Raw genomic sequence first — 27,316 nt, 5'->3', positions numbered from 1 at the left:
AAAAAAGTGTTTAAGTCATTGTATTTTGGCCAGAAATACATGGACCTCCTTCTAAAAAAATTACTTAATGTTACTGAGTTCCAAAAAGTTCTTAAAAATGTGCTTATTCTTTTAAAATTTATTTTATTTTATTATTTTTCTTTTACAATTTATTCACTTTGTATCCTGATTGTAGCCCCCTCCCTCATCTCCTCCTGGTCTCCTCCTCCTTCCCTCTTCCCCTTATTCTCTCCCCTAGTCCACTGAAAAGGCGAGTCCTCCTCTTCTGCTATCTAACCCTAGCCTATCAAACCTCATCAAGATGCCTGGATCTTCTTCCTCTGTCTGTACTGTTCTTACACATAATGTTCTTTATAATTTTAGGCCCTGGATGTTACGATATCTCAGGCAACATTCTACTCGCCAAGGTACAAAAGGCCTTGAAGAAATCAAAGAAAACGGGATTTGGCTCTTCTGTCCCTCGACAGTTTATCACAGTTAAGAAAGAGGTTGCCAGTAGTCCTGGGCCTTGTCACTATCAGGTGATGTGTTAATAACAAGACATTATTCTTTTTATACAATATATCTATAGGCAACACCAAGCTGTTAGACCTCTCTAAAATTTTATGTAATAATAGAATTGCTAGGAAAGTATGATAAGCTATACATATTACTATTTTCTATATGTTATGAAAAGTAGATTGATCAAAATCAGTAGATGAATGACAGAGCAAAAAGAATAACTCACAAACTAAAGTTCTAGAGATTACAAATATCACATTTGAAAAAAGAATCTTCATGAAGATAGATTCAGGGAAAAATAATCAGAAAGGAGAAGATCCATAGCTTCAGACCAAAAAATGGAAATATTGAATACAGAATAGTTAAGGTTCAGGTAAATTTGATCATATGATTAGTTTTAAAATGGTAAGTTTTCTAATAATGCAAAGTTTCTGTGTGGGTAAGGCAAGAAATGGAGGCAAGTGGATGAGAACAGGAGCTTGAGATTTTGATTCAGTAGAGGTATTAGTTAGGTTTTGGCTTAGGACAGCATTATGGAATGTATTATAATTTTTATAATTTATAGTATGTAGTTTTATAATATCACATAGATTATATACAAGTGCAATATAACTATATAATTATATACACTATACTATAATATAATTTATAAAATTTTATTAGTGTCTACTCACTGTAAATGGTAGTGTTGCATAAGGACATTGTAAACAGTGTGTGTGCATGTGCATGTGTGTGTGTGTGTGTGTGTGTGTGTGCATGTTCACATTATCAGATGTCATGTAATGGCCATGGTCAACGGTATCCTCATGAGGGCCAAGGATAATGTTCAGAAGTCAGTTTTCCCCATGTATGTTCTTGAGATGAATTTGAGCCTTAACCTTGTCAGGAAGTACCATTCCCCACTGAGCCATTTCTTTGGCCATAAGTAACATTTTTTTTCTATCACTCAGAACTTATGTTTATTAATGATACTTGGAAAATGGAAGATATAAATAATCTAGAAACAAATGAATATACCATTTTAAAATAACTGACTTTGGTACACTATGTCCCAAACTCAGAGGATGAAATGTGAAATGGTTGATTGTTGTGTAGAATGGCTTCCTAAGCTGGCTGTCATTACAGTCTCTAAGGACATTTAGAATTCTTGATGATCTGGTCACAGCTCAAAGTAATTAATCTGGAATTAGATTGTTTAAGTATTTAATATATATAATATTATTAAGATGAAGCAACAGCACTAACAGAACAAACTAGAATATAATATGCTTAATGATTTAGAGGAGGAATTATATATGTATTTAATTTAATGCATGACTGTTTTTGCATTTTATTATACATAAATACATTGTTAGACATTAAGACTTTCAGCTTTCCAATTTTTTTGAAGCTTGTTTTTTTTAGATTTATTTTTAGAGCAAACGCCCCCAACATTTGTTTTCTATGGAAATATTTTATGCTCTTGCACATTTTTTCAAGGGCTTCCTTTTCAATATGATATTATAGCAAACAACTTTTAAATTCTACCGTTGTCTCAACCAGAGCTCATGCTAACTGCCCTTTGTAAGACTCAGGTCCCTGATACTCATGTTTTCTTCCATAAGGAGGCCATTGTTTGCAGGCACCCATTGGCCCCACCTGCCTGGTCTGTGTTGTGCACACTGAACAAGGGTGACTGGCACCCTGTGTCATGAAGAGCCTTCGTCTCTCGCTCAGGAGCCTGCATCTTCTGTCAGCGCCTGAAACTAGCATTACTTGGTAACTTGAAACAGAATATAATAGGAGACACTGACATCCACATTTTAATTAATTTATAAACATTTTTATTTTATTGTTTTTCTTCTCATAGCAACACCCACATCCCTGTATTGGATCTAACAGTCTTCATAATAGCTATCTGGTTTTTGTCAACTTATTTTCCATTAAATTCACCAACTTATTAAAGAGTTGCCAAGTGAACAAATTTAACATGACTATGTCTGCTCTAGAGGTTTTAGTATTTTGACTGGCAGATTTTTTTGTTTTTACATTTCTAAACTTCATTTCAACCTTTTCCTCAGATATCTTTTTATGTATTTCTTCTTTAATATTCAGTTTGATATAAAATATTTTAATTGTGATTATAAAAGTAGTACATTAAATATACTTCAGTGATTTTAAGGGACTTGCCATGAATTTTAGTAGTTTTAGAATACTTTGTTATGCTTTGTGTAAAATGTACATTAACTCATTTATCTTTAGTCATGTACTGCTTTCTTCTATAGGTGTTGTGATGGCATCCTTTGATCATTGCCATCCAAAGAAAAGTCGTCCTACCATTCAATATTTCTCTTTATTTCAAGTGCTTATTTACTAACATACTATTTTAAAACTTGATACAACCTTTTATTAGTTTTCTAAATTTATATGTGGTTAACTTAAATGTTAAAAGTAAGGACTAAAGGTAAATTTTGATAAGAACTAAATATTTTATAGTACTAAGGTTAATGAAAAACTAAAGAATATCTCAAAGTCCTGCTCATGAAAGTTGCTTTGGAATATGACTGTACTCTAGCACATACAGGTCTTCCATTTATTTTTTATATTAAATACAGTTTATTTACTTTGTAGCCCAGCTTTAGCCCCTCCTTCATTCCCTCCTAATTCCACCCTCCCTCTCACTTCTCCACCCATGCCCCTCACCAAGTCCACTGATAGGGGAGGTCTTCCTCACCTTCCTTCTGATCCTAGTCTATCAGGTCTCATCAGGAGTGGCTGCATTGTCTTCTGTGGACTGGTAATGCTGCTTCCCCCTCAGGGGGAGGTGATCAAAGAGCAGGCCAATCAGTTCATGTCAGAGACAGTCCGTGTTCCCATTACTATGGAACCCACTTGGAGACTGAGCTGCCATGGGCTACATCTGTGCAGGGGTTCTAGGTTATCTCCATGAATGGTCCTTGGTTGGAGTATCCATCTCAGAAAAGATCCCTGTGCCCAGATTTTTTGGTTCTGTTGCTCTCCTTGTGGAGCTCCCGTTCTCTCCAGATCTTTCTCTTTCCCCCTTCTTTTATAAGATTCCTTGCACTCTGCCCAAAGTTGGCTATAAGTCTCAGCATCTGCTTTGATACCCTGCAGGGCAGAGCCTTTCAGAGGCCCTCTGTGATATGCTTCTGTCTTGTTCCCTGTTTTCTCCCTCTTCTGATGTTCATCCCATTTGCCTTTCAGAATGAGGATTGAGCAAGAGTCTTAGCCAGAGTCCTCCTTCTTGATTAGTCTTTAGGTGTACAGATTTTAGTATGTTTATCCTATATTATATATCTAATATCCACTTATGAGTGAGTATATGCCCTATGTGTCTTTCTGCTTCTGGGATACCTCACTCAGGATGATCTTTTCCAGTTCCCACCATTTGCCTGCAAATTTCATGATTTCCTTTTTTTTATTGCTGAGTAATATTCCATTGTGTAGATGTACCATAATTTGGCTAAGATAAAAAACCCAGGTGACAACACATGCTGGAGAGGTTGTGGAGAAAGGGGAACCCTCCTCCACTGCTGGTGGGACTGTAAACTCGTAGAACCACTTTGGAAATCAATCTGGTGCTTTCTCAGACAACTAGGAATAGCGCTTCCCCAAAATCCAGCTATACCACTCCTAGGCATATATCCAAAAGATGCTTAAGTATACAACAAGGACTTTGCTCAAATATGTTTGTAGCAGCTTTATTTGTAATAGCCAGAACCTGGAAACAACCCAGCTGCCTCTCAGTTGAGGAATGGATAAAGAAATTATGGTACATCTACAAAATGGAATATTTTCAGCACTTTAATAATGTCATTGAGTGGTTTTCAGTGTGAAGCGGGTTGTTCTCATTGTTTTTCCTGTGAAGTGAGTGGATGTTTTTGCATCTCTCATTTGTCTCTTTGGTCTGAATAAATGTTGCTTTCTTTTCAATACATCTTTCTGAAATTTGCAGAGCTGTTATATCTGGGCTTGCTCTGTGCCATCAATTTGAAATAGTTCTTGTCTGTTGCTTTTTCATATATTTTATAGCCATATCCTTTCCCACCTCTGAGATCATAACACATATGTACATTGGACTGTTTGTCTTACTCTGAACCTCTTGCAGCTTTTTTCCCCTGTTCATGCTTGGTGTAAAATTTTGTGTTAGGAGAACCTTTATTTTATTTAAGTGTTTTTCAAAATGAAGCTGTTGAATTATTTTTTAAAACCTTTTATTAAATTTTTTTATTTATACAATATACTTTAATTATGGTTTCCTTTTCTCAACTCCTCCTAGATCCTTACCTTCCCCCCACTCAATTCCATACCTTTTCCTATTCTTTCTCTTTCTGAAGCAAATGAACAGGCAGAGAACAACAAAATGCTGAAATAAACCAGAATAATAAAAGAGCAAAAAAGAAAAAAATACATAAGAAACACACACACAGTTAATTTCACACATTCATTTTTCAATTCTAGAATTCTTTCTTTTATGACCATATATTGATTGCACAAATTAATGATGATGTTTTCATTCATATATATCATGATTTGACTCTTTGCATGTTTCCCTTTGACCTTCTCCTGTCCCCTCTTCTTTGTCCTTGATGGCCTTCTTGTACTGCTTTATATAGTCCTCCTCCAATTTCAAATCTTTTTTTTTTTTTTTTTTTTTTTTTTTTTTTTTGAATTTTTTTTTTTTAATTTTATTTTTTTCAATGCAGTTTATTCAGGAACATTGAACAATCCTCGGACCCCAGGGAAAGCCAGCCCACAGCTTAAATAGCCTCTGGGTAGCCAACCCAGGCATGCCACGGGGGCAATGCAGATAGGTCCACATACATGGAAGCAAGCCAGATCCTCGGCCTTAGCCAAATGTGGAGTTGTTCGTGACAGAGAGCACTCACCATCGGGAAGGTGGAAGGCGGAAACCAGCTCCATCTTTAAGGCATAGCATTCCGCAGCTCTCTACAGTTCCCCCTTTTTGTTTTAGACGCATCAGGCAAGAGTAGAGGTCTGATCTCTGATATTAGAAATAAATTGGGACTTTGTACAGATGTTCATTTAGGTGTCGTCCACCCAAAGAGCATCAGACCCGTCCAATACCTTTTTCTCAGAGGCGGGACCTGGGGCATCAACCCGCATGCAATCAGACATGCTCTTCTCTGGGTCCAAAGCGGCTGACCCTGAGTGCAGTGCTTAGCCTCGCATCCTGAGCGTATCATTTTAGCTTTTTATGGTATCCAACCATGCTTGGGGAGAATGTCCTGCTTCAATGGCTGTAAAAACCTGAATGATCATGGCTGCATCACACTGTTGTGAGACTCTAATCTTGCATATATACCACAGGCAAACCAAGGAGACCAACACCAGAAGGCCTGCTAACGCTCCCATGCCCGCCCTGTATACAAAAGACAAAAGGGCTGAGAAAGAAATTAAGGAAACAACACCCTTCACAATAGCCACAAATGACATAAGGTACCTCGGAGTAACCCTAACCAAGGAAGTCAAAGACTTGTATGAAAAAAATTTCAAATCTCTGAAGAAAGAATTAGAAGAAGATATGAGAAGATGGAAAGATCTCCCATGCTCATGGCTTGGTAGGATTAACATAGTAAAAATGGCCATCTTACCAAAAGCAATCTACAGATTCAATGCAATGCCCATCAAATTACCAACACAATTCTTTACAGACCTGGAAAGGAAAATTCTCAACTTCATATGGAATAACAAGAAACCCAGAATTGCTAAAACAATCCTCTACAATAAAAGATCTTCTGGAGGTATCTCCATCCCTGATCTTAAGTTGTACTATAGAGCAACAGTTTTAAAAACTGCATGGTACTGGCATAGAAACAGAATGGTGGATCAATGGAACCGAACAGAGGACCCAGAAATAAACCCACACACTTATGGACACCTGATCTTTGACAAAGACGCCAAAACCATACAATGGAAAAAAGATAGCATCTTCATCAAATCTTGTTTTAAAAATAAAGTTTAGATTGTGCATCTGAGAGAAAGCATGTGGCACTTGTTTGCGTGGGCCAAGCATGTGTAGCTTGCAGCAGCTTCCTACATCTCCTCCAAAGAGGGGCTCGCTCTTGCTCACTCTCAGGGATGCTCACTCTCAGGGATGCTCACTCTCAGGGATGCTCGCTCTCAAAGCGACAGTCTCTTTTTATTATTATTGTTACATACATATGCATATATAGATGTGCAAACATTTAAGTACATTCTTCTGACACTGGTTTGTCACTTATGTATATATGGCTTCAGGACTGTCCACTTTGTATTGGATAATCAATAAGGCCTCATTTCTGGCAAAGGCCATTTCTTCCTCTCCCAACTCTTTAGGGGTGGAGCCCTGTGCTAGTTTCCCCCCATGTTGGCTTGTCTATTGAGACTGGCACTGTTTCTGTATTGTTTATATAGATATTTCCTGGAGAGACTGTCTCAGAGTCAACTACCTGATATTCTAGTTCCCGCGGTCTTTCTGTATCTTCTTCTACAGTGTTGGCTGGCCCATAGCTTCGCGAGCTGTGAAGTTGCTGCATCCGTTGGTGCTAAGCTCCTGAAATCCATTGATATCTTGCCTGTGTCCAGTTGTGGTTTTCTGTGGTCTCTATTTGCTGTGAAGTGAAGCTTCTTCAATGAGGTGTGATAGCTATACTTCTCTGTGGATACACAGTGGATAGAAGGATAAGATTTAGAATGCAGTAAGGAATTGTGGTGGTCTAGCAAAGCGTCAGTAGTGATTGTTTTCTAATGAGTTCACTAGCCCTGGGAGTTGGCTAGGTTTCAATTCCAGGCATGATTTCCCAGCTGTTGAGAGGGCCTCACATCTAATTAGACAGCTGCTGATTACTAACAGTGTGGGTGTGCCAGTTTGCTGCACCTTGCCATGCTGGTCAGTATTGTGGTTCATAGCTATTGTGTCTGGGTAACACTACTGATTGCTTTCCTCCTCCCACCCCCTACATTGGCAGCTTCCATAGTATTTTCTGGAATCATGGAAGCTAGATTGAATGGAGGAGGCTTTCAGGTATCCAGCTTAAAGCAGAGTTTTATGTCCTAAATGAGCAGTGTCTTCAGCATTAGAGGCTTTCTTTCTTTTTTAAAAATTTTCTGACTTATTTATTTATCTATCTATCTATTTATTTATTTAAATTATTTTTATTACAATTTATTCACTTTGTATCCCTGCTGTGGATCCTCCCTTGCCTCCCCCAATTCCACTCTCCCTCCTTCTTCTCCCCCTATGCCCCTCCCCCAACCCCTGCTCAGATGTAGTACATAGACTCAGTCTCCAAGTGGGGTCCCAAGTAAGGGGAGCAGGGGCTGTCTCTGGCAGAGAACTCAGTGGTCTGCTGTCTGATCACCTCTCCCTGGGGGGGGGGTGCAGCCTTGCCAAACCACAGAGGAAGACAATGCAGGCAGCCTTGGTGAGACTTGATAGGCTAGGGTCAGATGGAAGGTGAAGAGGCTTATTTCAGCCTCTGGAAAGCAACTACAGGCAACATCAGTGGTGTATGTTGCTTAGGGAGTTACTTGCATCACAATGTTCAAAAGTGTTCTTCATGCCCAGTAGTGGGGTGTGTGTTAGTCTGTGGTTCCTACAGGGAGCACTGTCAGCTCAACCATACATTCCACATTCATCTGTTGATGATTACTTTGGATGATTCCAAACACTGGATTGCAGTAAATACTGTTGTGGTCATACTTCGGTTGGCAGGCTTGCTGGGATTCCTTTGGATGTATACCTAGGTGTATATAGCTACAGGTGGATCACAGGAAAGTGCATTTTCAGTTATTTGAGAGAGTAGTTATAGTGATTTTCACAGTGGCCATATTAATTTATACTCCCAACAATAGTTTATAAGGGTTCCTTAGTTTTTGCTTGCATCCTCACCAATAATTCTTGTTGTTTACTTTCTTTTAAATGTTTTTTTATTCTATTTAACTTTCTCTTCCCCTTTACCTGCCCCTCTCTGTTTCTGTCATTCTTTTTCTGTCTCTCTCTCTCTTCCTCGTGTGTGTGTGTGTGTGTGTGTGTGCGTGCGCGCGCTCACATGCGTTTATGCCTGCAAGTGTGTGTGCACACATGAATGCAGGTGCCCTGATGCCAGAAGGCATTGCATTCTCTGGAGCTAGAGTTATAAGTAGCTGTGATTCACTGGACATCAGTGCTGGGAAGCAAACTTAGGTCTTCTGCAAGAGCAGATATGTGCTCTTAGCCACTGGCCCATCTCTCCAGGCCCTTGGTTTATTATTTTGAGAACTGCAATATTTGACCGGGAGGACAGAAATCTCAATGTGGTTTTGCTTTCCATTTTCTTGATACTGAAGATGCTGAACTTTTCTCATATATTTATTGATCATTTAGGCTTCATCTTTAATTTCTCCTCCTTAATGAATGATTTGAGGAGCACTTCTGTTAGTTCTTTCCTAAGGTTCTGAAAGAATTTAATGATACATTTGTTTGCTCTGCATTTTTTATAAGTTAGGAAACTCTTAGTGCTTTAATTTCACTGATTGTAGTGTATTTGTTGGAAATATACACCTCTGACTTTCCCTGGCTTTTAGTGGAAAAGATTTTTTCTTGCTTGCTAAAATGTTGGGTTCAAGTTTGTCACATATAGTCTTTACTGTCATGAAGTATATTTCTTCTGTTCCCATTTTTTCAGTGTTTTTATCATTGTACTGGTTACCCGTTCATGGGTTTTTGTTTTGTCATTTTGATACAAACTGGGTTTATTTCTAGAACTAACCTCAGCATTTTGGCTACAGGAGCAGACGGTTTTACAGAAAGAATATATAAGAAATTTAGTAGTAAATTAATGTTAACCATAAAATGAATAAAGAAATAGATGTTTCAGACCATTACTTACTATGTGTCAAATTCTGAGAAAGTAAGTACAAATACGAAGCTATGAAATAAAAACAGTGAGGTCTAGAAGATGAGAATATAAATATTTATTCCTTTTGTATAAAAAGAATGTTGCAACTCTTTATATAGTTTAAATGAATAAGATGAATAAATTAGATTAAATTGAAATAGTACTTCACGGGGAATAATTAATTGTAAATTAAAATTGTAGATTTCCTGCTTCTTTTAGCCTATTAATTTACATCTTCAGTGCATGTGAAAGATTATCATATTAAGAGTTTTGATCATTTTGCTTAGAAAATATATTAGTTCAAAACTACACATAATTAAGTTAAAGTGTTAGCTAATATGTTTTATGTATTAATCATAAAGTGTTAACAAATAGTGGTATATAATTGAACACATATACTCTAATTGTATAATATTGAGATTACAATGTACTGATTGTGCCATTGAAAAGTAATTGAATCTACAAAGTGAGTCCAGGACAGCCAAGGATACACAGAGAAACCCTGTCTCAAAAACAAAACAAAACAAAACAAAAAAGTAATTGATACCTAAATATGTTGACTTCAGTTAATACTTATCCTAGTATATTTAGTTACTTTTATTTTTTAAAAATTATAGTATAAATACATATTGTACCCCCCATTTACTCATTCTAAAATCTCCCATCTACCTCTACTTATTCTCTTTCAAATTCATGGCCTTATTTGTTGAAATAATTGTTGTTACATGCATGTATGTGTATGAGCATACACATATTCCTAAATCTGTACATACAACTTGCTCAGTCTATTCAGTGTTACTTGTATGCGTCTTTTCAGGGTTGATCATTTGTTATTGGATAGCCAATCAATGTGCTCTTCCCTGGAAATTACTATTTCTCTGGCTCTCAACATCCCTTAGTTGCTCGTAGTTCTCAGTGGATGGTTGAGGCCTCATGATCTCTCCCCTGTGCACACTCATGTGTCTGTCATTGTTGTCCTTGTTCAGCTCAAGTGTAGGCAGCAAATCTTGGCGAGACCTTATGGGTAGAGCTTCTGACATCACTAGGAGATACAATCTCATAACAAACACCCTTTATATATTTAAATAATGTATAAACATCCATTATATTTAACTAGAAGCTTTATAATCAGCTGTTTCTGTTGTATGATTCATTGGATTTAAAGTTTTTTTCTTTTTACTTCTATATTCTCTGTAAACAGTTTTGATTTTGAACATTTGTCTACTTTTATTAGTGGAGCAATATTGCCAAGTATTGCAAGTTTTTCTAGGGTTATTTACATTGATAAAGTAAGTAGTGTACTCTTTTACATCTTTATTTAACTGTGCCTTGTTGAAATTCAGGTTGGTGGAATTTCTGATGAACTACCTGACTTGACCAATGATAATGCTGCTTTCTTGTCAAGAACAGAAAGGGTGGTATTCGCACCAGACACGGTAAGAAAACTCCTATAGTCAAACCTACTTGTAGCTTTAGAACTGGAGCAGATTGTGCAATATATGAATTATACTAGGGACATAGAAAAGGACCTCTGTAACATTAACCTCCTCTATTGATTTACACTAGCTTAATATACCCATATTTAGCAAAAGTACACATGGCTGTTAGAGACATGTTACATGGAATTGTAGTCTGTACATTATTAATAGCACATACATGGAAAATGACCTATGTATACTGAATTTGAATAGGTTTACTTTAGATTATATTTAATTAACTTATAATGTGTTTTCCCTTTATAATTTAATTCATTTTGAAATCTAAGACTCACCCACCACTGATTCTTTAGTTACATAGCCTGCATTTTAAACTGTGTTGATTGGAATTTTTTCAACAATTACCAATTTTATAAATAGCTCATATTGGGTAAATGGAAGAAGTAAAGCAAATAAAACTTAGAAATGAAGTTCACTGTTTATTCAGATTGAGTTTATTAAATTTTCAAAATAGAATAGTAAAAAGTTAGATCAGTTGATATCATTGCTATGTCTGAGTGCTTGTGTGTGCGTGAATTCATATGCTGACATCTGAGCCCCAAAATTAGAGCATTAGATACAACATGAGACAGGAGCTCCCTAGTCCTTCTAGGATATTAAACCCAAGAGAAGCTGCCATTTGTGAAGAAGCAAGCCATGCCAGCTGCAGAATCTTGTTTGTTTCTTGATCTTACGAGGCTTATAGAATTTTATTGCACTGCAAACTAAGATGGTGGCTACAATGTATGTGTGTAAGGTATCATCCAAATACTGTAAAAATTAGATCATCTTCATTCATTCATTCGTTCATTCATTTCATTCACATTCCATCCAGCTCAGAGATTCTCCTCCCTCTTCTCTTCCCAGTTCCTTTTCTCCGCCCTCCTCCCACATCCTCCCTTTCTCCTAAGATTAGAGGAGACCTCCTGTGGTGTCAACCCACCTTGGCATATCAAGTTGCAGTAGGACTGAGTGCATCCTCTTTTATTGAGGCTATACATGGCAGCCCAGCTAAAGGAATGAGATCCAAAGGCAGGCAACAGAGTGAGAGACAGCCTTGGCTCCTGCTGTTAGAGATCCCACATGAGGACCAAATTGCAAATCTGTTACATATGTGTAGGAGGCTTATTCCATCCCATGCAAAGCTGTCTGGTTGTGGTTAAGGTGATCCCCTATGGGCCTGGCTGCTTGATTGTGCAGGTTTTTTTTTTTTTTTTTTTTTTTGCGGTGTCATTGACTTCTTTGTCTCCTTCAATTTTTCTTTCTTTTTTTATTTTTATTTTTATTAATTTTTTAGTTTTTTTCCTCATATTTTATTTATTTTTTTTTAATTTTATTTTTTCTTATCAGTTACATTTTATTAACTCTGTATCCCAGCCGTGTCCGGATCCCTCATTCCCTCCCAGCCCCTCCCTCCCTCCCTCATCTCCTCCCTGCCCCTTTCCAAGTTCACTGATGGGGGGGACCTCCTCCCCATTCATCTGATCCTATTTTATCAAGTATCTTCAGGACTGGCTGCAAAGCCCTCCTCTGTGGCCTAACAGAACTTCTCCTCCCTTGGGGGGTGGGGAGGCCAAAGAGCCAGTCATTGAGTTCCTGTTAGAAATAGTCCTTGTTCCCCTCACTTTGGTTACTGTGCTACCACAGGCTACATCTGAGCAGAGGTTCTAGGTTATATCCATACATGGTCCTTGGTTGAATGTCAGTCTCAGAAAAAGTCCCTGTACACAGGTATATTTGGTCCTTGTGGAGCTCCTATCCTTTCTGTATCAGACTAACTCCCAATCTTTCTTATGATTTCCTGTACTCTGCCAAAGGTTTGGTCATGAGTCTTTGCTTTGAAAGCACTGCTAGTTAGAGTCTTTCAGATGCGCTCAGTAGACTCCTGTCATACGTTCAATGCACATCCCATCTGTCTTTCTAAACGAGGATTGATCATCTTATCCCATGTCTGCTCTCTTGATTATCTTTTTTAGGTGTATAGATTTCCTTATGTTTATCATATCTTATAGGTCTATATAAGTGAGTATATACCATGTGTGTCTTTCTCCTTCTGGGATATTTCACTCAGAATGATCTTTTCTAGATCCCACCATTTGCCTGCAAATTTCATGATTTCCTCCTTTTTGAGTGCTGAGTAATATTCCATTGTGTAGAAATATCACAATTTCTGTACCCATTTCTCCGTTGATGGACATCTGGGTTGTTTTCAGGTTCTGGCTATTACAAATAAAGCTGCTATAAACATGGTTGAGCAAGTATCCCTTTTGTGTACTTGAGCAAACTTTGGGTATATACCTAGCAGTGGTATAGCTGGGTCTTGAGGAAGCACTATTCCTAATTGTCTTAGAAAGCGCCAGATAGCTTTCCAGAGTGGTTGTACCAGTTTACATTCCCACCAGCAGTGGAGGAGGGTTCCCCTTTCTCCACAGCCTCTCCAGCATGTGTTGCCGCTTGAGTTTTTGATCTTGGCCATTCTGATGGGTGTAAGGTGATATCACAGGGTCGTTTTGATTTGTATTTCCCTGATGGCTAATGAGGATGAGCATTTCTTTAAGTGTTTCTCTGCCATTTGATATTCCTCTGTCGAGAATTCTCTGTTTAGCTCTCTTTCCCATTTTTTTAATTGGATTACTTGGTTTGCTGCTTTTCAGCTTCTTTAGGTCTTTGTATATACTGGATATTAGTCCTCTGTCAGATAAATGGTTAGTGAAGATTCTTTCCCAATCTATAGGCAGTCTTTTTGTTTTGATGACAGTGTCCTTTGTTTTACAGAAGCTTTTCAGTTTCATGAGGTCCCATTTATTGATTGTTGCTCTTAGAGCCTGTGCTGTTGGTGTTCTGTTCAGGAAGTTGTGTCCTGTGCCAATGAGTTCTAGGCTGTTCCCCACTTTTTTTACAATTGATTTAGAGTATCTGGTTTTATGTTGAGGTCCTTGACCCACTTTGACTTTAGTTTTGTGCAGGGTGATAAATACGGATCTATTTTCATTTTTCTGCATGTAGACATCCAGTTGGTCCAGCACCATTTGTTGAAGATGCTGTCTTTTTTCCATTGAATGGATTTGGCTTCTTTGTCAAATATCGAGTATTCATAGGTGTGTGGGTTTATTTCTGGGTCTTCTATGCGGTTCCATTGATCCTCCTTTCTGTTTCTATGCCAATACCATGCAGTTTTTATTACTATTGCCCTGTAGTACAGCTTGAGATCTGGGATGGAGATTCCTCCAGATGATCTGTTGTACAGGATCATTTTGGAGATTCTGGGTTTTTTGTTTCTCCATATGAAGCTGAGAATCTTTTTTTCAAGGTCTGTAAAGAATTGAGTTGGTATTTTGATGGGAATTGCATTGAATCTGTAGATTGCTTTTGGCAGGATGGCCATTTTCACAATGTTAATCCTACCAATCCATGAGCACGGGAGATCTTTCCATCTTCTGATATCTTCCTCGATTTCTTTCTTCAGAGACTTGAAGTTTTTCTCAAACAGGTCTTTCACTTGCTTGGTTAGAGTCACCCCAAGGTACTTTATGTTATTAGTGGCTATTGTGAAGGGTGTTGTTTCTCTAATTTCTTTCTCAGCCTTTTTGTCTTTGGTAAACAGGAGGGCATCTGATTTTTTTTTTATTTTAAAATATTTTAATATGCGATCAATACAGAAAAATAAATTTATGTATTTTAAAGAGCTTTTCTTTTTTTTTTTCAATGCAGTTTATTCAGGAACCTTGAGCAATCCTCGGACCCTGGGGAAAGCCAGCCCACAGCTTAAATAGCCTCTGGGTAGCCAACCCAGGCGTGCCACGGGGGCAATGCAGATAGGTCCACATACATGGAAGCAAGCCAGATCCTCAGCCTTAGCCAAATGTGGAATTGTTTGTGACAGAGAACACTCACCATCGGGAAGGTGGAAGGTGGAAACCAGCTCCATCTTTAAGGCATAGCATTCCGCAGCTCTCTACAGTTCCCCCTTTTTGTTTTAGACGCATCAGGCAAGAGTAGAGGTCTGATCTCTGATATTAGAAATAAATTGGGACTTTGTACCAATATTCATTTAGGTGTCATCCACCCAAAGAGCATCAGACCCGTCCGATACCTTTTTCTCAGAGGCGGGACCAAGAGCAACAGAACAAGAAAATTTGAACACAGGGAACTTCCCAGAGACTCATACTCCAACCAAGGACTATTCATGGAGATAACCTAGAACCCCTGCACAGATGTAGCCCAGGGCAGTTCAGAGTCCAATTGGGTTACATAGTAATGTGAAGAGGGACTGCCTCTGACATAATCTGATTGGCCTGCTCTTTGATCACCTCCCTCTGGGGGGGAGCAGCCTTACCAGGCCATAGTAGAGGACAATGCAGCCACTTTTGATGTGAACTGACAGACTAAGATCAGAAAGGAGAGGAGAACCTCCCCTATTAGTGGACTTGGGGAGTGGCATGCAAGCAGAGGGAGGAGGGAGGATGGGATTGGGAGGGGAGGAGGGAGGGGCTTATGGGGGGATGCAGAATGAATAAAGTGTAATTGATGAAAAATTTTTTAAAAAAGGGAAAAAATAATTTAAGAACCTTAAATGACTTTCAAAAGTGGAGGAAAACATGGAGTTAGTCAATTGGCATGGAGCACGTCTCGCCCCTGGGGGCAATGGTCTCCTGAACCTACTCAGACCTCGACACCACCACTGCTAGTTCTAGAACTGATTTTTTTGAGTTGATTTTGTATCCTGCCACTTTGCTGAAGGTGTTTAACAGCTGAAGGAGTTCTCTGGTTGAATTTTTGGGGTCGCTCATGTATACTGTCATATCATCTGCAAATAGTGACACTTTGACCTCTTCCTTTCCAATTTGTATCCCCTTGATCTCCTTTAGTTGTCTTATTGCTCTGGCTAGGACTTCAAGTACTATGTTGAAGAGATATGGGGACAATGGGCAGCTTTGTCTTGTCCCTGATTTCAGTGGGATTGATTTAAGTTTCTCTCCATTGAGTTTGATGTTAGTTATAGGCTTGCTGTATATTACCTTTACTATCTTTAGGTATGTGCCTTGTATCCCTGATCTCTCCAAGACTTTAAACATGAATGGGTGTTGGACTTTGTCAAATGCTTTTTCGGCATCTAAGGAGATGATCATGTGGTTTTTCTCCTTCAGTTTGTTTATGTGGTGGATCAGTTCATGTCAGACTAAGGATGTTGAACATATTTTAAGTGATTCTTGACCACTAGAGATTCCTCTGTGGAATCATTTCTGTTTAGCTGTGTACCCAATTTTTTAAATTATTTAAAATATATTTTTCTTTTTTAAAAAATTTAATTAATTAAATATACTTATTCACTTTACATTCCAAAGGCAGCCTAGCTCTCTTCCTGGTCCCATCCTCCCACCCTATTTCCCCTTTCCCCACTCTCTTTCTCGGAAAAGGGGAGCTCTCCACTACCAACCCACCCCGGCATATCCAGGATTAAGCACATTCTCTTCCACTGAGGACAGACAAGGCAGTCTAGCTAAGGGAAAGTGAGCTAAAAGCAGGAAACAGAGTCCCTGTCAGACATGACCTGTGCTCCACTTGTTAGGGGACCCATATGAAGACCAAGCTGCTCATCAGTTACATATTTGTTGGGGGCCTACATCCAGTCCATGCATGTTCTTTTGTTGGTGCTTCAGTCTCTGTAAGCCCCCATAGCCTTAGGTTAGTTGACTCTGTTGGTCTTCTTGTGGAATTCTTGTTTCCTATAGGTCCTTCTGTCCTCCTGGCAACTCTATCACAAGACTTGCTGAACTCCTCCTAACGTTTGGCAGTGGGTCTCAGCATCTGTTTCTATCTGCTGCTGGATGGAGCTCCTCAGAGGACAGTTATGCTCGATGATCATATGTTTTTTTCTTTCAGATTGTATATGGTGGATTACATTGATGTATTTTCCAATGTTAAAACATCCCTGCATCCATGTGATGAAGCCTATTTGACTATGGTGGATGATGTTTTTGATGTGTTCTTAGATTCAGGTTGTGAGTATTTTATTGAGTATGTTTGCATCAATGTTCATAAGGGAAGTTGGTGTTTGTTGAGTCTTTTTTTTTTTTTTTTTTTTGGTTTCAGTATCAGGGTGACTGTGCCCTCATAGAATGTTCTTTCTGTTTTTATTTTGTGGAATAGTTTGAGGAGCATTGGTGTTATCTCTTCTGTGAAAGTCTGGTAGAATTCTGCATTAAAACCATCTCATCCTAGGCTCTTTTTGGATGAGAGACTGTTAATGATTGCTTCTATTTCTTTCAGGGATTTATGTCTATTTAAATTGTTTGCCTGAACTTGATATAACTTTGGTAAGTTGAGTCTAACCAAGATAATTGTCCATTAAGTTTAGATTTTCTGATTTTGTGGTGTAAAGGTTTTTGAAGTGAGACCTAGTGATTCTTTGGATTTTTTAAATGTCTGTTCTATGTCTCCCATTTATGATTTTGTGACCTTGGATATTCTTTCCCTGACTTTTAGTAGTTTGGCTAACTACTTGTCTATTTTGTTGATTTTCTAAAAATAAAAATATCAACTTTTAGTTTCATTGATTCCTCGTATGTTCTCTTTGTTTCTAATTTATTGGTTTCAGCCCTGAGTTTGGTTATTTCCTGGCATCTACTCCTCTTGGATGTGTTTGCTTCTTTTTTTTTTCTAGAGCTTCTAGGTGTGCGATTGAGTTGTTAGTATGAGATCACTCCAATTTCTTTATGAAGACAGTGCTGTAAACTTGCCATAATTTGGGTATGTTGTGCATTCATATTCATTAAATCCTAGAAAGTCTTTAATTTATTTCTTTATTTCTTCCCTGGCCCAGTGGTCATTGAGCAGAAAGTTGTTCAATGGTTTGTAGACTTGCTGTTGTTGAAGTTCAGCTTTAATCCATGATGGTCTGGTAAGATACAGGGCATTATTTAAATTTTCTTGTATCTGTTGAGACTTGCTCTCTGACCGACTTGATGGTCAGTTTTGGGAAAGGTCCCAAAGGCTGTTAACCCCTTCAGGGTGAGGTGATCAAAGAGCCAGCCACTGAGTTCATGTCAGAGACAGTCCCTGTTACCCTTACTAGGACACCCACTTGGACACTTAGCTACGTCTAAGTTATTGCCATGCATGGTCCTTGTTTGGCATATCAGTCTCAGAAAAGACCCCTGTGCTCTGATTTTTTGGTTCTGTTGCTCTTCTTATAGAGCTCCTGTCCTTTCTGGGTTGTTCATCTCCCCCTTCTTTCATAAGATTCTCTGTACTCTGTCCAAAGTTTGGCTAGGAATGTGGAGGTATTTCTTGTATGTAGCAAATGATAGATCTTGTTTTTTTTTTTTTTTTCATGTATTTTGTTAGCCTGCATGTTTTATTTTTTTTAATTGGGGAATTAGTCTATTGATATAAAGAGATATTAGTGACCATTGATCGTTAATTTCTTCTATTTTGATGTTAGTGGTGGTAAAGTGTGTGTGTTCCTGTGTGTGTGTGTCTGTTTCCCTTTTTTATTTTGAGGGTGTGGCATTATTTATTTTCTGTACTTTCTTGTGTGTAGTTAACTTTCTTGTATTTGGGTTTTTCTTCTAGTATCTTCTGTAGGGCCTGGATTTGTGGATAGATATTATTTAAATTTGGTTTTGTCATGGAAAAAAATCTTGTTTTTTCCATCAATGGCAATTGAAAGTTTTGCGGGTATAGTAGTCTGGGATGACATTTGTGGTCTCTTAAGAGACTGCAAGACATCAATCTGCCCAGGCCCTTCTGGCTTTTAGAGTCTCTGTTGAGAATTCATGTGTAATTCTGGTAGGTCTGTTACTTGGCGTTTTTCCCTTACGGCTTTTAATATTTTTTCTTTATTCTGTATAATTAGTGTTTTGATTATGTGGTGGGAGCATTTTCTATTTTGGTTCAATTTTTTTGGTGTTTTGTAAGCCTCTTGTATAGCATCTCTTTCTTTAAGTTAAGGAAATTTTTTTTCATGATTTTTTTTTTTCAATGCAGTTTATTCAGGAACCATGAACAATCATCTGACCCTGGGGAAAGCCAGCCCACAGCTTAAATAGCCTCTGGGTAGCCAACCCCAGCATGCCATGTGGGCAATGCAGATAGGTCCACATACATGGAAGCAAGCCAGATCCTTGGTCTTAGCCAAATGTGGAGTTGTTCGTGACAGCAGTCACCATCGGGAAGGTGGAAGGCAGAAACCAGCTCCATCTTTAAGGCGCAGCATTACGCAGCTCTCTGCAGTTCCCCCTTTTTGTTTTAGCACAGGAAAAATTCTATGGTGAGAATGTAAGCTTATACAACTACTTTGGAAAGCAATCTGGCACTTTCTCAGACACTTAGGAACAGTGCTACCTCAAGATTTAGCTATACTACTCCTAGGCATATATCCAAAAGATGCTCAAGTACACAACAAAGACATTTGTTCAACTATGTTCATAGCAGCTTATTTATTATAGCCAGAACCTGGAAACAACCCAGATGTCCCTCAATGGAGGAATGGATACAGAAAGTGTCGTACATTTAATCAGTGGAATATCGCTCAGCAATTAAAAGCAAGGAAACCATGAAATTTTCAGGCAAATGGTGGGATCTAGAAAAGATCATCCTGAGTGAGATATCCAAGAAACAGAAAGACACACATGATATATAATCACACATGGTATATTCTCACTCGTAAGTGGATATTAGACATATAATATAGGATAAACATACTAAAATCTGTACACCTAAAGAAGCTAATCAAGAAGGAAGACTTTGGGTAAGATGCTCAATCCTCTCCTCATTCAGAAAGGCAAAGAGGATGGACATCAGAAGAGGAGGAAAACAGGGAACAGGACAATAGCCTACCACAGAGGGCCTCTGAAAGACTACCCTGCAGAATTTCAAAGCAGATGCTGAGACTCATAGCCAAACTTCGGGCAGAGTGCAGGCAATCTTATGAAAGAAGGGGGAGATAGAAAGACCTGGAGGGGACAGGAATTCCACAAGGAGAGCATCAGAACCAAAAAAATCTGGACACAGGGGTGTTTTCTGAGACTGATACTCCAACCATGGACCATTCATGGATATAACCTAGAACCCCTGGACAGATGTAGCCCATGGCAGGCAGCTCAGTGTCCAAGAGGATTCCCTGGTAAAGTGAACAGGGACTGTCTCTGACATGAACTGATTGGCCTCCTCTTTGATCATCTTCCGCTCAGGGGGGAGCAGCCTTACCAGACCACAGAGGAAGACAGTACAACCAGGCCTGATGAGACCTGATAGACTAGGATCAGATAGAAGGGGAGGAGGACCTTCCCTAGCAGTGGACTGGGCGAGGGGCTTGGATGGAGAAGAGGGAGGGAGGGGGATTGGGCGGGGAAGAGAGAAAGAGCTACAGGTGGGGTACAAAGGGAATAAAGTATAATTAATGAAAATAAAATATTATAAAAAAACATGACATGACATGCTGGATAGCTGATATATGATCCCAGAGAGGTCATGACCCACAGGTTGAGAACGACTGAATTCTTTTTTTTTTAATTTTTCATTATTTATTGTTACACACACACACACACACACACACACACACACACACACTTGATCAGTCTATGTAATGTTACTGGTATATTTGTTTTCAGGGATGCTACACACATAAACTTGACTGTTTCAATATGAGCTGAACAAAGACAATGACAAATACATGCTAAGATGGACAGGTTGGGAACAAGCTTAAGAGGCCTCACTCTTACATAGAGTACTGCAGCCAACTAAAGAATGCCAAGACTTTCCCAGGCAAGAGCACAGGAACTGGTTATCTACTATCCCATGGCCTGGAATGGCATTTTATTATTATTATTATTATTTACGTTTTCTTTCTTTCTTTCTTTCTTTCTTTCTTTCTTTCTTTCTTTCTTTCTTTCTTTCTTTCTTTCTTTCTTTAATGCAGTTTATTCAGGAACCTTGAACAATCATTGGACCCTGGGGAAAGCCAGCCCACAGCTTAAATAGCCTCTGGGTAGCCAACCCCAGCGTGCCACGTGTGCAATGCAGATAGGTCCACATACATGGAAGCAAGTCAGATCCTTGGCCTTAGCCAAATATGGAGTTGTTTGTGACAGAGAGCACTCACCATCAGGAAGGTGGAAGGCGGAAACCAGCTCCATCTTTAAGGCACAGCATTACGCAGCTCTCTACAGTTCCCCCTTTTTGTTTTAGACGCATCAGGCAAGAGTAGAGGTCTGATCTCTGATATTAGAAATAAATTGGGACTTTGTACCGATGTTCATTTAGGTGTCATCCACCCAAAGAGCATCAGACCCATCCGATACCTTTTTCTCAGAGGCGGGACCTGGGGCATCAACCCGCATACAACCAGACATGCTCTTCTCTGGGTCGAAAGCGGCTGACCCTGAGTGCAGTGCTTAGCCTCGCATCCTGAGCATAATATTTTAGCTTTTTATGGTAGCCAACCATGCTTGGGGAGACTGTCCTGCTTCAATGGCTGTAAAGGCCTGAATGATCATGGCTGCATCACACTGTTGTGAGACTCTAATCTTGCATATACACCACAGGCAAACCAAGGAGACCAACACCAGAAGGCCTGCTAACGCTCCCATGCCCGCCCATTCCTTCAGATGATTCATGGCTGCAGCAATCCATGGTGATAATCCTGTGGCTAGTCCTGCGTCCACTCTGGTAGAATTTACTGTGATAATGGCCATTCTCAGCTGCTCCATCGTAGTATCGAATTCTCCAGTCCAATTACCTAAAATATAGCTAGACAATTGTTTAGACAGATTTGCAGCACAGGAAAAATTCTCATGTTGTATGCTAGTGACACAAAGTCCAGCATACTTTCATTGACAGCCAGGTTGAGCGATTTGCCATAGGGTATCAATTTGCTCCTGCACGAGGTCAATCCTCTGATTGAACACCATCAAGCCTCCTTTTAGTTGAGCATTAATTCCCTTTTGTACATCTAAGGCATGAACTACATTGGCTAAAAGATTATTCAGGGTCTGAGCAGTCTGCCCAGTATGACTCATGGCTAATGCCACGGTGGTAGCTCCAACAGCCGCCAATGAGATGGCAGTAACAGTGGCGGCTGTAGTTCCAAGATCCCTTTTCTGTCTGAAGAGAGTCATAGTGTGAGGGGCATCAACGGGCACAGGCACCCAGTGAGGCATGCGAGTAACTAGCTAGTAAATTTACTAGCATTCCAGCATTGGGCAAAAAACAAGTATCATCACAATTACTTGGTTCTATCTGGCTAATAATGAATAAAAATGGGGGATATAAACAAACAGGTGTGGGCTTATAGGAAATATTATGAGAAGCCTTAACCCCCTCGTTGGAACATCTTGCATCAGTTCTAGAACTAGCAGTGGTGGTGTCCAAGGTCTGAGTAGGTTCAGGAGACCATTGCCCCCAGGGGCTAGACGTGCTCCATGTAAATTGACTAACTCCATGTTTTCCTCCACTTTTGAAAGTCATTTAAGGTTCTTAAATTATTTTTTCCCTTTTTTTAAATTTTTTCCTCAATTACACTTTATTCATTCTGCATCCCCCTATAAGCCCCTCCCTCCTCCCCTCCCAAACCCACCCTCCTCCTCCCTCTGCATGCATGACACTCCTCAAGTCCACTGATAGGGGAGGTTCTCCTCTCCTTTCTGATCTTAGTCCATCAGTTCACATCAAAAGTGGCTGCATTGTCCTCTACTATGGCCTGGTAAGGCTGCTCCCCCCCAGAGGGAGGTGATCAAAGAGCAGGCCAATCAGTTCATGTCAGAGGCAGTCCCTCTTCACATTACTATGTAACCCAATTGGACTCTGAACTGCCCTGGGCTACATCTGTGCAGGGGTTCTGGGTTATCTCCATGAATAGACCTTGGTTGGAATATGAGTCTCTGGGAAGTTCCCTGTGTTCAAATTTTCTTGTTCTGTTGCTCTCCTTGTGGAGACCCTGTCCTCTCCAGCTCTTACTATTTCCCAGTTCTTACCTAAAATTCCGTTCACCTGCCCAACAGTTGCCCATCCGGCTCAGCATCTGCTTTGATAGTCTGAAGGGCAGAGGCTTTCAGAGGCCCTCTGTGGTAGGTTCCTAGGTTGTTTCCTGTTTTCTTCTTCTTCTGATGTCCATCCTCTTTGCCTTTCTGGATGGGGATTGGACGTTTTAGTTAGGGTCCTCTCTCTTGCTTAGTTTCTTTAGATGCACAGGTTTTAGTGGGTTTGTCCTATGTTGTATGTCTATATGAGTGAGTATATACCATGTGTGTCTTTTTGCTTCTGGGACAACTCACTCAGGATGATCCTTTCCAGATCCCACCATTTACCTGCAAATTTCATGATTTCCTTATTTTTCATTGCTGAGTAATATTCCATTGTGTAGATGTACCACAATTTCTGCATCCATTCTTCAGTTGAGGGGCATCTGGGTTGTTTCCAGCTTCTGGCTATTACAAATAAAGCTGCTACAAACATGGTTGAGCAAATGTCCTTTTTGTGTACTTGAGCCTCTTTTGGATATATGCCCAGTAGTGGTATGGCTGGATCTTGAGGAAGCGCTATTCCTAGTTGTCTGAGAAAGTGCCAGATTGATTTCCAGAGTGGTTGTACAAGTTTACATTCCCACCAGCAGTGGAGAAGGGTTCCCCTTTCTCCACAACCTCTCCAGCATGTGTTGTCACTTGAGTTTTTGATCTTGGCCATTCTCATGGGTGTAAGGTGAAATCTCAGGGTTGTTTTGATTTGCATTTCCCTAATGGCTAGTGAGGTTGAGCATTTCTTTAAGTGCTTCTCTGCCATTCAGTATTCCTCTACAGAGAATTCTCTGTTTAGCTCTGTTCCCCGTTTTTTAAGTGGATTACTTGGTTTGCTGATTTCCAGCTTCTTTAGTTCTTTATATATACTGGATATGAGTCCTCTGTCAGATAAAGGTTTGGTGAAGATTCTTTCCCAATCTGTAGGCAGTTGCTTTGTTTTGGTGATGGTCTCCTTTGCTTTACAGAAGCTTTTCAGTTTCATGAGGTCCCATTTATTGATTGTTGCTCTTAGAGCCTGTGCTGTTGGTGTTCTGTTCAGGAAGTTTTCTCCTGTACCAATGAGTTCTAGGGTATTCCCCACTTTTTTTTCTAGCTGATTTAATGTGTCTGGTTTTATGTTGAGGTCTTTGATCCACTTGGACTTCAGTTTTGTGCAGGGTGATAAGTATGGATCTATTTTCATTTTTCTACATGTAGACATCCAGTTGGACCAGCACCATTTGTTGAAGATGCTATCTTTTTTCCATTGTATGGTTTTGGCGCCTTTGTCAAAGATCAGGTGTCCATAAGTGTGTGGGTTTATTTCTGGGTCCTCTGTTCGGTTCCATTGATCCACTATTCTGTTATTATGCCAGTACCATGCAGTTTTTAAAACTGTTGCTCTATAGTACAACTTAAGATCAGGGATGGAGATACCTCCAGAAGATCTTTTATTGTAGAGGATTGTTTTAGCAATTCTGGGTTTCTTGTTATTCCATATGAAGTTGAGAATTTTTCTTTCCAGGTCTGTAAAGAATTGTGTTGGTAATTTGATGGGCATTGCATTGAATCTGTAGATTGCTTTTGGTAAAATGGCCATTTTTACTATGTTAATCCTGCCAAGCCACGAACATGGGAGATCTTTCAATCTTCTCATATCTTCTTCTAATTCTTTCTTCAGAGACTTGAACTTTTTTTCTTTTTTTTTTTTCTTTTTTTTTTTTTTCAATGCAGTTTATTCAGGAACATTGAACAATCCTCGGACCCCGGGGAAAGCCAGCCCACAGATTAAATAGCCTCTGGGTAGCCAACCCAGGCGTGCCACGGGGGCAATGCAGATAGGTCCACATACATGGAAGCAAGCCAGATCCTCGGCCTTAGCCAAATGTGGAGTTGTTCCTGACAGAGAGCACTCACCATCGGGAAGGTGGAGGGCGGAAACCAGCTCCATCTTTAAGGCATAGCATTCTGCAGCTCTCTACAGTTCCCCCTTTTTGTTTTAGACGCATCAGGCAAGAGTAGAGGTCTGATCTCTGATATTAGAAATAAATTGGGACTTTGTACAGATGTTCATTTAGGTGTCATCCACCCAAAGAGCATCAGACCCATCCGATACCTTTTTCTCAGAGGCGGGACCTGGGGCATCAACCCGCATGCAATCAGACATGCTCTTCTCTGGGTCCAAAGCGGCTGACCCTGAGTGCAGTGCTTAGCCTCGCATCCTGAGCGTATCATTTTAGCTTTTTATGGTATCCAACCATGCTTGGGGAGAATGTCTTGCTTCAATGGCTGTAAAGGCCTGAATGATCATGGCTGCATCACACTGTTGTGAGACTCTAATCTTGCATATATACCACAGGCAAACCAAGGAGACCAACACCAGAAGGCCTGCTAACACTCCCATGCCCGCCCATTCCTTCAGATGATTCATGGCTGCAGCAATCCATGTTGATAATCCTGTGGCTAGTCCTGCGTCCACTCCGGTAGAATTTACTGTGACAATGGCCACTCTCAGCTGCTCCATCGTAGTATCGAATTCTCCAGTCCAATTACCTAAAATATAGCTCGACAATTGTTTAGACAGATTTGGAGCGCAGGAAAAATTCTCATGTTGTATGCTAGTGACACAAAGTCCAGCATACTTTCATTGACAGCCAGGTTGAGCGATTTGCCATAGGGTATCAATTTGCTCCTGCACGAGGTCAATCCTCTGATTGAACACCATCAAGCTTCCTTTTAGTTGAGCATTGATTCCTTTATGTACAACTAAGGCATGAGCTACATTGGCTAAATGATTATTCAGGGTCTGAGCAGTCTGCCCAGTATGACTCATGGCTAATGCCCTGGTGGTAGCTCCAACAGCCGTCAATGAGATGGTAGTAACAATGGTGGCTGTAGTTCCAAGATCCCTTTTCTGTCTGAAGAGAGTCATAGTGTGAGGGGCATCAATGGGCATAGGCACCCAGTGAGGCATGCGAGTAACCAGGGCATACCTAACTTTACTAGCATTGGGGTTTAAAAGAAAGCGAGTATCATTACCACAATTACTTGGCTCTATCTGGCTAATAATGCATAAAAATGGGGGATATAGACAAACAGGTGTGGGCTTATAGGAAATATTATGAGAAGCCTTAACCCCTCGTTGGAACATCCTGCGTCAGTTCTAGAACTAGCAGTGGTGGTGTCCAAGGTCTGAGTAGGTTCAGGAGACCATTGCCCCCAGGGGCGAGACGTGCTCCATGCCAATTGACTAACTCCATGTTTTCCTCCAATTTTGAAAGTCATTTAAGGTTCTTAAATTATTTTTTTCCCTTTTTTTCTTAAATTTTTCATCAATTACACTTTATTCATTCTGCATCCCCCTATAAGCCCCTCCCTCCTCCCATCCCAATCCCACCCTCCCTCCTCCCTCTGCTTGCATGCCACTCCCCAAGTCCACTAATAGGGGAGGTTCTCCTCTCCTTTCTGTTCTTAGTCTGTCAGTTCACATCAAAAGTGGCTGCATTGTCCTCTACTATGGCCTGGTAAGGCTGCTCCCCCCCAGAGGGAGGTGATCAAAGAGCAGGCCAATCAGATTATGTCAGAGGCAGTCCTTCTTCACATTACTATGTAACCCAATTGGACTCTGAACTGCCCTGGGCTACATCTGTGCAGGGGTTCTAGGTTATCTCCATGAATAGTCCTTGGTTGGAGTATGAGTCACTGGGAAGTTCCCTATGTTCAAATTTTCTTGTTCTGTTGCTCTCCTTGTGGAGACCCTGTCCTCTCCAGCTCTTACTATTTCCCAGTTCTTACCTAAAATTCCGTTCACTCTGCCCAACAGTTGCCCATCAGGCTCAGCATCTGCTTTGATAGTCTGAAGGGCAGAGGCTTTCAGAGGCCCTCTGTGGTAGGTTCCTAGGTTGTTTCCTGTTTTCTTCTTCTTCTGATGTCCATCCTCTTTGCCTTTCTGGATGGGGATTGGACGTTTTAGTTAGGGTCCTCTCTCTTGCTTAGTTTCTTTAGATGCACAGGTTTTAGTGGGTTTGTCCTATGTTGTATGTCTATATGAGTGAGTATATACCATGTGTGTCTTTTTGCTTCTGAGACAACTCACTCAGGATGATCCTTTCCAGATCCCACCATTTACCTGCAAATTTCATGATTTCCTTATTTTTCATTGCTGAGTAATATTCCATTGTGTAGATGTACCACAATTTCTGCATCCATTCTTCAGTTGAGGGGCATCTGGGTTGTTTCCAGCTTCTGGCTATTACAAATAAAGCTGCTACAAACATGGTTGAGCAAATGTCCTTTTTGTGTACTTGAGCCTCTTTTGGATATATGCCCAGTAGTGGTATGGCTGGATCTTGAGGAAGCGCTATTCCTAGTTGTCTGAGAAAGCGCCAGATTGATTTCCAGAGTGGTTGTACAAGTTTACATTCCCACCAGCAGTGGAGAAGGGTTCCCCTTTCTCCACAAC

General features: G+C 40.0%; 1 protein-coding gene across 2 annotated transcripts in view; it reads left to right on the top strand.

The window, feature by feature from the left end:
- Stpg2 (sperm tail PG-rich repeat containing 2) overlaps positions 1-27,316 on the top strand; it is a 575,612-nt gene that overhangs the window by 112,845 nt on the left and 435,451 nt on the right. For both annotated transcript variants that reach the window (XM_060392630.1, XM_060392631.1), the window contains 2 exons: positions 364-521; positions 10,727-10,819. In XM_060392630.1, the coding sequence (XP_060248613.1) occupies positions 364-521; positions 10,727-10,819 (251 nt within the window). The remainder of the gene's footprint in view (positions 1-363; positions 522-10,726; positions 10,820-27,316) is intronic.

Source organism: Meriones unguiculatus, chromosome 10 (genome assembly GCF_030254825.1).
Source record: "Meriones unguiculatus strain TT.TT164.6M chromosome 10, Bangor_MerUng_6.1, whole genome shotgun sequence".
Taxonomy (NCBI): Eukaryota; Metazoa; Chordata; class Mammalia; order Rodentia; family Muridae; genus Meriones; species Meriones unguiculatus.
Note: the sequence above shows the minus strand (reverse complement) of the source record. Positions and strands in the feature narration are given on the sequence as shown.